Source organism: Puma concolor, chromosome E2, assembly GCF_028749965.1.
Source record: "Puma concolor isolate L17-30 chromosome E2, mPumCon1.1.hap2, whole genome shotgun sequence".
NCBI classification, from domain to species: Eukaryota; Metazoa; Chordata; class Mammalia; order Carnivora; family Felidae; genus Puma; species Puma concolor.
In genome coordinates this window covers 55,887,927-55,898,793 of record NC_141681.1, presented here as the reverse complement: position 1 = coordinate 55,898,793, position 10,867 = coordinate 55,887,927, and the positions used below count along the sequence as shown (strand labels likewise).

At 56.1% G+C, this 10,867-nt stretch overlaps 1 protein-coding gene across 1 annotated transcript; it reads left to right on the top strand.

Moving 5' to 3' along the window:
- The first annotated feature begins 815 nt into the window (after positions 1-815).
- Positions 816-10,359, top strand: VSIG10L (V-set and immunoglobulin domain containing 10 like). Its single transcript, XM_086690585.1, has 10 exons — positions 816-1,361; positions 1,442-2,272; positions 2,706-2,999; positions 3,159-3,443; positions 4,357-4,611; positions 5,060-5,338; positions 5,570-5,866; positions 6,706-6,819; positions 7,037-7,191; positions 7,916-10,359. Exons 1-10 carry the CDS (start codon positions 1,322-1,324, stop codon positions 7,985-7,987), a joined length of 2,622 nt encoding a protein of 873 aa, XP_086546711.1. The 5' UTR covers positions 816-1,321; the 3' UTR covers positions 7,988-10,359.
- The last annotated feature ends 508 nt before the right edge of the window (positions 10,360-10,867 follow it).

The window sequence follows — 10,867 nt, the reverse complement described above, 5'->3', positions numbered from 1 at the left end:
AAGGAGTGAGCAGTCTGGCCATCCTGAGCCAAAGCCCAACTCCTCTCTCTGGCTGTGCAACCTCCTCCAGGTCCCTTGACCTCTCTGAGCCATAGTCTCCTAGCCTGTAACACGAGGATAATGACACCCAGCTCACAGGGTGTTTGGAAGTGTTTGGCCAGATAATGCCTGGGAAGCATTTCGCATGGTTCCTGGCACGGGAGAAGTGGTAATTATTATTATGATTCTTAATCAGGTGAGGCTGCAGGACAAGTTGTTGGGGGGGGGGCAGGGAGTGAGCAGAACATTCCAGGTAGAGAAGAGTGCCCACAAATCTGGGAGGGGAGAGATGGGGCATGAGAATGCCAAGGTATTCAAAGAGTGAGAGGGTGGAGGGTGTGGCTGGAGTGGGTGGGTCTGGGCCACTCAGGGTCTGGAAGGGTCCTTGGATGTCTCCTGAGGGCACAGGGGAGCTGTGGGAGGGGCAGGGGCAGAAAGAGGGGCCATGTGAGGATCCAGGGACTGGCACTGGTGGAGATTTGGAGGCTGGAGGGGGGAGGCAGAGAGAGCAGATAGGGCCTGTGCTACGGTCTGGCCAGTGGGAACCCAGAGGAAAGGCTGTGACAGAGATTCAGGGGGCAGAGCAGGAGGGGATGGGGAGAGAGGAGGGAAGACGCCCCACAGCCTCTGGGTAGATGGTGCAACGGCACTTGAGATGGAGAGCCCAGGAAGGGGGTTGTGTTGGAGGGAAGACGCTGAGTTTAGGGGGATGCAGGGCACTTGAGGCCCTGGGGGGCACGGAGATGCAGCTCTGGGTCTCTGGAGAGGGACTGGGTGGGAGGGAGCCAATTGAGACTTGGTTCTGAGGGCAGCAGGGAGCCATGGGAGGAGATGGAGCAGAGCAGGAGCAGGGTCAAATGCAGGTGCTGCAGGCAGGACAGAGTGGACTCGAAGCCGGAAGCTGAGGAGGAGGAAGCCCGAACGGAGGCCAAGGCCATCAGAGGTGGGACTCTCTGAAGGGTCACCTCACCCTCCTCCAAGAAGTCTTCCTGGCTGCCTTCCCCCACGGGTTTGCTACCACCACGTTTCCACTGGGACTCCTTTCTCGCCATCTTCACCTCGCATGTGGGGAGTGCAGAGTCAGATGGGACCAGCTGACGAGGACCAGTGGGGTGGGGGTGGCTGGCTCTGCCACTAGATTGGGGGTGGGGGCACCTCCCTCTGGGTCTGGCTTCCTTCCCCGCCCAGGAAGCTACCAGTCCTGTCGGACTTGTCGACCTGGGAGGCACAGGTGCAGGTCCTGGAGTCTCGCTGCAGTGTCCCCACAGGTGCGGCCAGCACCATGGACACCTCACGGGCTCTGCTGCTCTTCCTGCTCCTGGGTAAGTCCCCTGCGCAGCCCCTTCCCCACCAGCCCGCCCTCTTGGCAGCTCCCCAACGCCCTCCCCTCCTCTTCTTGCAGCCTCCGGAGCAGGGGTCGTCACCCACAGAGCCTCTTCTGGAGTTCAGCAAACCAATTTCTCCTTGGACTCAGAAAGCTCTTTCCGGGGCCCAGGTTCGAAAGTCTCCTCCATCAAACCCCCCGACTGGAAATTTCCAGAGCAGTCTCCAGGTTCAAAAACCACTGCTGCTATCCCTCATTCCACACGGTTTCCTGAGGCCTCAAATTTTAACGACGTGCCTAGGTCAAACGTTTCTGCTGAGGGCCAAAAGTTGAGCCCGGATCCTCCTACCTTCCCTGAGGTCCCTGGTTCCGAAGTATTTTCTGATATCTTGGGTTCTCAAGTTCCTGCCGAAAACTCAGAGCCATCCTCGGTTAAGACCCCAGCTTCAAACATTTCTGCTCAGGCCCTGGAGACTGAAGTTGAGACCCCACGTTCACAATTCTCCCCTAAGGATCAGGATCTTAAAATATCTGCCCAGAAGCCCGAATCCAAAGTAACTGCAGTAGCCCACCCAGTGGAAAGCTTCCCCCAGCAGGTGGGGAGGCCTCTGTCGGTGCTAGTGGGGACCACCATCCAGCTCCCTCTGGTTCCAGTTCCCAGCCTTGGCCCTCCTGCGCCTCTGGTGGTCTGGCGCCGAGGCTCCAAGGTGCTGGCAGCTGGAGGCCTGGGGCCGGGGGCCCCCCTGATCAGCTTGGATCCTGCTCACCGGGACCGCTTACGATTCGACCAGGCCCAGGGGGGCCTGGAACTTGCCTCTGCCCAGCTAGAGGATGCTGGGGTCTACACTGCTGAGGTCATTCGGGCTGGGGTCTCCCGGCAGATTCGGGAGTTCATGGTGGGTGTATATGGTAAGTGGGCACTGAGGTCCAGAGTGCAGGCCGCAGGGTCTGCTCTGCCAGACCTTTGGGCAGATCACTGCTGTCTGACCTGTTTTCTCCCCTGAGGAAGGGGTTCCTGGACAGGGGAGAGAGGACTTCTAGGCTAGAGGGAGGAAGGATAATAGGGGCTGGGGGCCAAGACGGGTTCTTGAGAGAAGTTGGGCCTGGGGATCAAGACTCCTGGGGGCTTGGAATCACGGGTCTCTGGGAGAAGAGGGGGTGGGGGAAGGGAGGGCGGGGGGGGGGGGCGCTGGGGGACTTAGTGGGTCCCTGAGAAGGAGGAATCCTGGGCTTGGGGCCCTGAAGTCCTGGGTGTGAGGAGTGAAGGCCGGGGCCTGCAGTCCTGGATCTGGGGGACGAGGGGGCCAGGGACCGGGTCCTGAGCCCATTCCCCTTCTCCCAGAGCCCCTGCCCCAGCTGTCTGTGCAGCCCGAGGCCCCGGAGATAGAGGAGGGGGCGGCCGAACTCCGGCTGCGCTGCAGAGGGTGGGGGCCGGGTCGCGGGGAGCTGAGCTGGAGCCGGGACGGACGCACCCTGGAGGCAGCGGACCCTGAGGGAGCGGAGCCACCGCGCATCCGCACAGAGGGCGACCAGCTGCTCATCGGGCACCCTGTGCGCAGCGACCACGCCCGGTACACTTGTCGCGTCCGCAGCCCCTTCGGCCACGCGGAGGCTGCGGCCGACGTCAGTGTCTTCTGTGAGTCGGGGTATGCCTCCGGTCGGGGGCTAGGATCTGGGCGCTCGGGGTCCCGACTCCCTGGAGAGGAGGGGGTTGTTGGAGGTCCAGTCCTCGCGGGTCGTGGCGGAGTCCCGGGTGACCCCAACTCTCCCGGTTGCGACCCCTTCCCCCACCCAGACGGCCCGGATCCTCCGGTCATCAAGGTCTCCTCGGACCGCGACGCCACCCCCGCCCTCTATGTCACCAAGGGCAGTAACGTGACCCTGCGCTGCTCCGCCGCCTCGCGGCCGCCCGCCGACATCGCGTGGAGCCTGGCCGACCCGACGGAGGCCGCCGTGCCCGCCGGCCCGCGTCTCCTGCTGCCCGCGGTCGGGCCGGGCCACGCCGGCGCCTACGCCTGCCTCGCCGCGAACCCGCGCACGGGCCGCCGCCGCCGTTCTCTGCTCAACCTCACCGTGGCAGGTGAGCGGGCCCGGGCGGGACCGAGCGGGCTTCGCCGAGGGGGCGGGGCCGCAGCAGAGGGGCGGGGCCAGCAAGGGAGGGAGGAGACTCCCCGTAAAAGGGGCGGGGATGCCCGGGATAAGCGGCGGGGCCAACGAGGGCCGGCGGGACTTGCTCGACTGGGTGAGGAAGGTCACGAGAGGGGAGGGGGCCAGATTCCCGGGCCAGGAGCAATCTCAACAAATTAAGAGGAGGATCAAATGGTGAAGAGTGGAGGCCGGAAAGGGACGGAGTTTCAGTTGCTTGGGCCTGTTGAGTGGGATCAGCAAATAAATTACCTGAGGGCCCCTGGGTGGTTCAGTCAATGAGCTACCGACTCTTCATTTCAACTGACGTCATGATCTCACAGTTAGTGAGATCGAGCCCCACCTTGGGCTCGTGCTGACAGCGCAGAACCTGCTTGGGAGACTCCCTCTCTCTTTCCCCTACCTCCGCTCATGCTCTCTCTCTCAAAATAAATAAATATTTTTTAAAAATTACCTGGGGAAAGGGGAGGAGTCATAAGAGAAGGGGGCTGGGCCATTCTAGAAAGGGCCGAGTTATCTTAGAAGAGGTCGGGGGGAGGGGTGTCGCATCCGTAGGGGCATTGATGTCTGGTTGATGGCTCCCAGTAACTTGGTGGAAGGGATAGGACTAGAAAGGAAGGGGGGGGGGTATGTTTGCAAGGAAAGAAATCCGTGCAAAGATGTTTTTCTAGGAGAGAGGGGCAGTCAGTGGGGCTGCCGCTGCCCACTCAGCCCGGAAGTTTCTGGGAAAAGGGACGCCTAGGGGACGGGTCCAGGTGAAGAGGGGTGGGCGTGAACGCGCGGAGATGAGGGGCTGGAGGGGCGAGGGGAGAGAGGCCGAGCCCCTGTTCTCTCCCTCTGCTCCACAGATCTGCCTCCGGGGTCCCCACAGTGCTCAGTGGAAGGCGGTCCAGGGGACCGCAGCCTCCGCTTCCGCTGCTCGTGGCCCGGCGGGGTCCCCGCGGCCTCCCTGCAGTTCCAGGGTCTCCCTGAAGGCGTCCGCGCAGGGCCGGCGCCCTCTGCGCTCCAGGCGGCTGTCCCCGCTCACCCCCGGCTCAGCGGCGTCCCCGTCACCTGCCTCGCTCGCCACCTGGTGACCACGCGCACCTGCACGGTTACCCCGGGTGAGAGCTGGTGGGGTTTCTTTCCTGTTTCCCGGGGAAGGGGTATACATTTTAGCTCCTTTAGGAAATGAGAAAGGTGGACTTCTAACTCCAGGAAAAGAGATTTCCTTTGTCTTCAAACCTACAGAAGCACCAATACCTCAAGCAGGGGAAGGGGCCACAGTTTCTTTCCTGGACCCAGGAAGAGGGCTGACATCTTCCTACGTGTCCAGAGCAATAAATGGTTGAGAATAATATGAGTTCCTCAGTCCAGCACCTGGGCCATAGTATGTATCTAATAAGTCCTTGCTAAGGAGATCAGGTGATGATGGACTGAGACATGGGCAGTGCTTCCTCATTTGGCTGACGTGTTGGGGTTTCACAGCTCTTTGCTTCACCAAAGCGGGCAGGACTTGGTCTTTGACTCCAGGGTCAGGTCTGGACTCGGCCCGGTTTCTTCTACCTGCAGAGGCCCCTCGGGAGGTGCTGCTGCGTCCTGCAGTGGAGGAAACACGGTCGGGGGAGGCAGAGGTGGCGCTGGAGGTCACTGGCTGTCCTCCACCATCCAGAGCATCTTGGGCCCGGGAAGGGCGGCCCGTGGCCCCAGGAGGAGGGGGTCGCCTGCGGCTCAGCCCAGATGGGCGCAGGCTCCTCATTAGCAACTTCAGCCTGGATTGGGACCTGGGAAATTACTCCGTGTTGTGCAGCGGGGCGCTGGGTGCCGGGGGCAACCAGATCACCCTCATTGGTGAGTCCATTCCTTTCCCAGAACCCAGAAGTCCTCTCTTCCCTCAAACCCGGTCCCCAGCCCCTTCTCCATCAGATCCAAGAGTTCAAGCCCTCAGTCCCCTTCCTCTTGTAGGCCTAGAAGTCTGGATCTCCAGACCCTCTACCCCAGGACCTATGGGTCCAGGTCCACAGCCCCCTTCCCTCTCCCATCTAGGACCCACAAATCCAGCCCCCACCTTAATTCCCCCAGGACCTTCCATCTCCTCGTGGAGGCTGCAGAGAACCCGGGATGCAGCAGTGCTGACTTGGGATGTGGAACGCGGGGCCCTGATCAGTGGTTTTGAGGTCCAGGCACGAACAGAAGGCCCCAACCTGGGTAGAGCCACCACCTACAGGGACTGGATCACCCTGCTCACCCTGGAGCCTCAGGAGCGGTCAGCTGTGGTGCCCCTTCCTCATCGGAACCCTGAGACCTGGGCCTTCCGTATCCTGCCCACCCTGGGGGGCCAGCCAGGGACCCCATCACAAAGCCAAGTCTACCAGGCCCGTGAGTTGGGGCTGCTGGAGGCTTCTCCTGGGCTGCTACCCTCAGTCTGTTTCGTTTATCCCCCTTCTCTGCTTGTATCCATTTTCTGGGGCTCCTTTAACAAAGTACCATGAACCGGGTGGCTTGGACCAATAGAAAGATACTCTCTCACAACTCGGCAGTCCTCCTTCTAATGGAAATGAGGGCCGTGCTCCCTCTGGGACTCTGGGTAGATGCTTTTCTGGCCTCTTCCAGCTTCTGATAATGGCCATTAGTCCTTGGATTGAATCCTTGGAGTTCCTTGGCTTGTAGCTGCAGCGCCCTGGTCTCTGCCTCCAGTTTTCCACAGCCTCCGCCTCCCTGTGCACACCTCTGTCTTCTTCTTGTAAGGACACTAGTCCGGTTGGGTCCGGGCCCATCCTCATGATCTCATCTTGACTTGATTGGTTGAATTGTGTCTCCCCCAGAAAGCTATATTGACATCTTAACCCTCAGTACCTGTGAATGTGACCTTACTTGGAAATAAGAGTCTTTGCAGAAGATTGACTCTATATCTATGATAGCACATTATTTCTGTCATAGCACATTTAGTTTTTGTCATAGCATAACCCATAATTAGGATATTAATTTGTGCCTTCATTTCTGATTTCCCTGAAAATGAATCCCCATGAGAATAGGTATCTGGGTTTGCTCACCAATGGATCGTTACCAGTAGAGTGCCAGGCACACCACAGTTACTCAGTAAATGCACAATGAATCAAGGTTCTTGGGTCCTATAAAAGAGTTGGAGCAGGGAGCTTAGGAAACTTGGCTCCAGCTCTAGTTCTTCCTGCTTCTGATTATCCTCTCTGGTCTTCCAGGCCCCACCCTGAGCCCAGGGGCCATTGCTGGCATCGTCCTGGGTTCCCTACTGGGCCTGGCGCTCCTGGCAGCGCTTCTCTACCTGTGCATCTGCTGCCTGTGCAGCTTTAGGGGTAAGTGAGGGGCCATCTGGGAGGGTCCCTAGGAAGAGACCCGCTGGAGACCTGGCTGAACCAGTCAGCGCAGTCACAGGTCATTCATCCCGCCTCCACCTCCATATCAGCCAATCAGAGTAAGGCTCCGCCTCTCAGCCTCGCTTCCCTGCTCATTGGCTGGGTTAGTATGTTGGTACAGCCAATCGCGTGTTTCTGTTTCTCCTCCTCTTTCCAGGAGACTCTCTGAAGAAAAAGAAGCATCCCCCCTCTTTGCCACCTGTGGTTCCCCCACTGGAAAAGAAGATGCAGAGTGTAACCCCAGTGCAGACGCCACTGCCTCTGCCCCTCAAAGTCCCGCTGGAGGACCCTAGCCCAAACAAGGCTCACCAGGTGAGTGGTGCCCCAGTGTCCTTCTGGAATAGGGGTGGAACTTTTCATGGTTTTTGTTTGTTTGCTTTTGTATTTAAAAAAAAAATTTTTTTTTAACGTTGACTCACTTTTTGAGAGAAAGAGAGAGAGACAGAAACCGAAGCAAACTCCAGGCTCTGCGCTGTCAGCCCAGAGCCTGTCGCGGGGCTCAAACCCATGAACTGTGAGATCATGACCTGAGCCAAAGTCGGATGCTTAACCGACTGAGCCACCCGGTCTCCCCTTTTATGTTTTAATCAGGGAGAGGAGACGGTCTGAGTTCTCTTCCTCCAGGTTTACTTGTTGGTTTACAAAATTAGTAAATTCCCCCCCACCCTTTTTTTTTAATGTATAGAAATCGGACAGGAATTCTCACCCAATTTTTGTCATGTTAAGAGTGAAATTCCAGCTTTCCTCCAAAGGAGAGAATACTCCTTTACTCTTCCATAAAAATTGGCAAAACTCCCGTTTTCTTTCTGTAGTGGGAGGGAACGTCTTCTTCCCTGAAAAAGCTGGGTTGTTGCATGTCTTGTCTCTCCCAAGGGTGGGTGAACATTTTTTTATTCTCCTTTTGCAAGTGGAGGGAACCCGGCTAATTTCTGAATAGCGTGAGCTAGCGCTAGAAAAGCGTGAGTCATGTCACATTCAGCATGTCACATTCAGGGTAACCTCTGAGGTTGTCTCCTTCCCTTCCTTTCTCTTCCAGGCCACTGGCCCCAGTCCAGTCATCTCTCTGGGCGGGGGCCCAAGGACTGTTCGGGCAGCCACACAGGTGTGACCTGCTTTGCACAGGATTTTTTGGGTAGGACTTCCTGGTAGGCAGGGCCATCCTGTCCTGCTGTGACTAAAGACTGGACCCTGAAAGTGGGACTTCCTGTCTCCTTCTCAGTGCAGAAGACTCCACTTGTATTTGCACAACCAAGCCGCTGTGGCTCCTGGGCTGGGAGAGACCCCTGCTGATCTACCACTGTGGTTTGCACACCCTCTAGGCAAGCGAGGGGCCTTCCTACGTCCACTTGCTTCTCCAGGCCACCCCCATGCAGCTCCCAGGGTCTTTGTCTTTTTTTGTTTTTTAATGTTTACTTTTGAGAGAGAGCGTGTGCAAGTGGGGGTGGGGTAGAGAGAGAAGGAGGCAGGGTCCCAAGCGGGCTCCACACCGACAGCAGAGACCCCAATGCAGGGCTCAAACTCATGAACCGTGAGATCGTGACCTGAGCTGAAGTCAGACACTTAACTGACCGAGCTCGCTAAGGCGTCCCCAGGGTCTTCATCTTAAAACAGCTCAGACTGGGTCCTTTTCTCTTTAAACCCTTCCGTGGCTGCCCTTTGCCCTTCAGAAATCTTCCTGAATCCTCACTGTGATTTTCAAAGCCTTATGGTTTGGCCTCTTGGCCTCTGACCACCCCCTCCTGCACTTTCACCCCTGCTACTTGATTAACACAAGGCTTTTTCTTCACCAGATGCTGGATTTGGCCTCCAGGGCTTTGCCCCAGAGGTTGCTCTGCTTGAAATACCACTTTTTGCCCTGTGCCGTCCGCTTCAGTGATTTATAGGAAATATATATTTGGTCATTCAGATGACCAAAATATGTTTTGCAGATATATCTGGTCTTGATCCACGGTTTCTGAAAATGATTCAGAGCCATAAAAGCAAAATACCCATTTCTTGCTATTAATGAAGGTGACTTTTGGATGCCCCCAAAGGCGGGGCTGGTTGCCTGGAGGGTCAAACCTGCAAATGGGGGATCTGGAACTTTCAGACCCATATCCGCCCCCCCCCCCATCTCCAGGAGGGGGAAGGACTGGAGGTTGAATCAGCCAATGGCCAGTGACTTAGTCAATCATAATTATATAATGAAGCCTCCATGAAAACCCAAGGGAACAGCGCTTTGGTCCATTTTGGGAGGGCTTCCACTCTTGGTGAACCAGAGTGCTCCCACGTACCACTAAGCTGGACTCCAAGATCCACAGGGACAGAAGTTCCTTTGTTTGGGAGCTTGCCCTGTGTATCTCTTTGTCTGGCTGTTGATTCCTGTCCTTTATCATATCCTTTAATAAACTGATCAATGTAAATAACTGTTTCCCTGAGTTCTGTGAGCCACTCTAGCAAATTAACCAAATCTAAGGAAGAGGTCTTTGGAACCTCCGATGTGTAGCCAGTCGGTCAGGAGCACAGGTAGCAGTTTGGGGCTTGCAGCTGGTGTCTGAAGTGGGGTATGGAGGTGGTAATCTCGTAGAACTGCACCCTTCACCTGGAGAATCTGATGCTACCTCTGGGTAGAGTGTCAGAATTGAGTTGGTGTCTGAGAATTGCTTGGTGTTGGGCTGCTAGAAAGAAGCCCATCAACCCAATCAAAGGAGGGATGTGGAGATTCAGAGCACAGTGAAGCGAGGCTTTAATCAACGTTCTTGCAAGAGGGAGTATCTGACGGACAGGCACACTCGGGGCAGTTACAGCAGACGATTTATCTCCTAGCACGCAAGTCCCTCCCCTGGTTCCTCATTGGCTGAGTACTACAGAGGTTACAGCCTGACCCGGAAGTTGCCTATGCCCATATAAGGCAAACAGTAGACTGATTGGAATAAATGTACATTCCCTGAGGTGATGCAGAGACTTTCAGTCCCTTCTCCCTTTGTTCTTTGGCGCATGCCCATTGCATGCCCATTGCAAAGCCCGCAAAGTGGAGAGGGGAAGAACCAGGAAGTGAAGTGTCTAAGAGTTTGGGAGTCCATTGTGGTGGTGGAGGAGGTGCGTACATATTTCCAATAGGTTGTAAATCTATTGTTAATTAGACAGCACAGCTTTTATTTGATATTTCTGAAAATGAATCATCTCCTTTACTTCTCACAGGGGGAACCCCCCAATGTTGGGATCAGGTCCAGAAACCCTAAAAATGTAACTATTACAAGCTTAGGAGACCCTTTCCTAACCCATGACCCTAACCTGCCTTGACCCTGACCCTTCTGCTCCTCAAACATAAATACAGAAGTACTTGTTTAGCCTCTGACTCCGTCTCTAAACTGAGAACTTCAGGAAGGCAGAGACTGTGTGTGTCATTTTATCCCCAGCACTTAACACAGAGCCTGGCACATAGCAGGCAATCAATAAATACTGCACATGTTTCGGTGCCAGCGAAAGGCTGGGCTTGCAGCTGCTGTCCCCAATGAGGTCTTTCTTTTTTACTGGGTTTCTCATTGGAAATTTAGGGAGTGCATCAATGAAGATTCCCTTGGCCGCAAGAAACAAAATAAATGGTGGCAAAATGGATGGTGGTTTCAGGCTGGCTCAGCAACTTAGTGACCCCATCAAGGACCTGAGCTCTCTACATCCTGCTCGGCCACCCCCAGTGGGTTGGCATATTGTCTTATGTAGCAAGATGGCTGCCACAGTGCCAGGCATCACCTCTTCACACAACTGTATCTGAAGGCAAAAGGAAGGGAGCAAGGTTCCCTTCCCACACCCCTTCCCTCGACCAACCTCACTAGCGAGGAAAAAACTTTCCTGGAAGCCTACTGGCAAAGTCTCCTTATTGACCCCAAACTAGCCACGTCACTGCAAGTGAGGCTGGGAAACCAAGTGTCTCAGCCTGTGTCGTGGGAGGTGGGTCTGAGAGCAAAGAAGGAGGAAACAACCAAAGCAAGGGCAACCAGCATCTGTC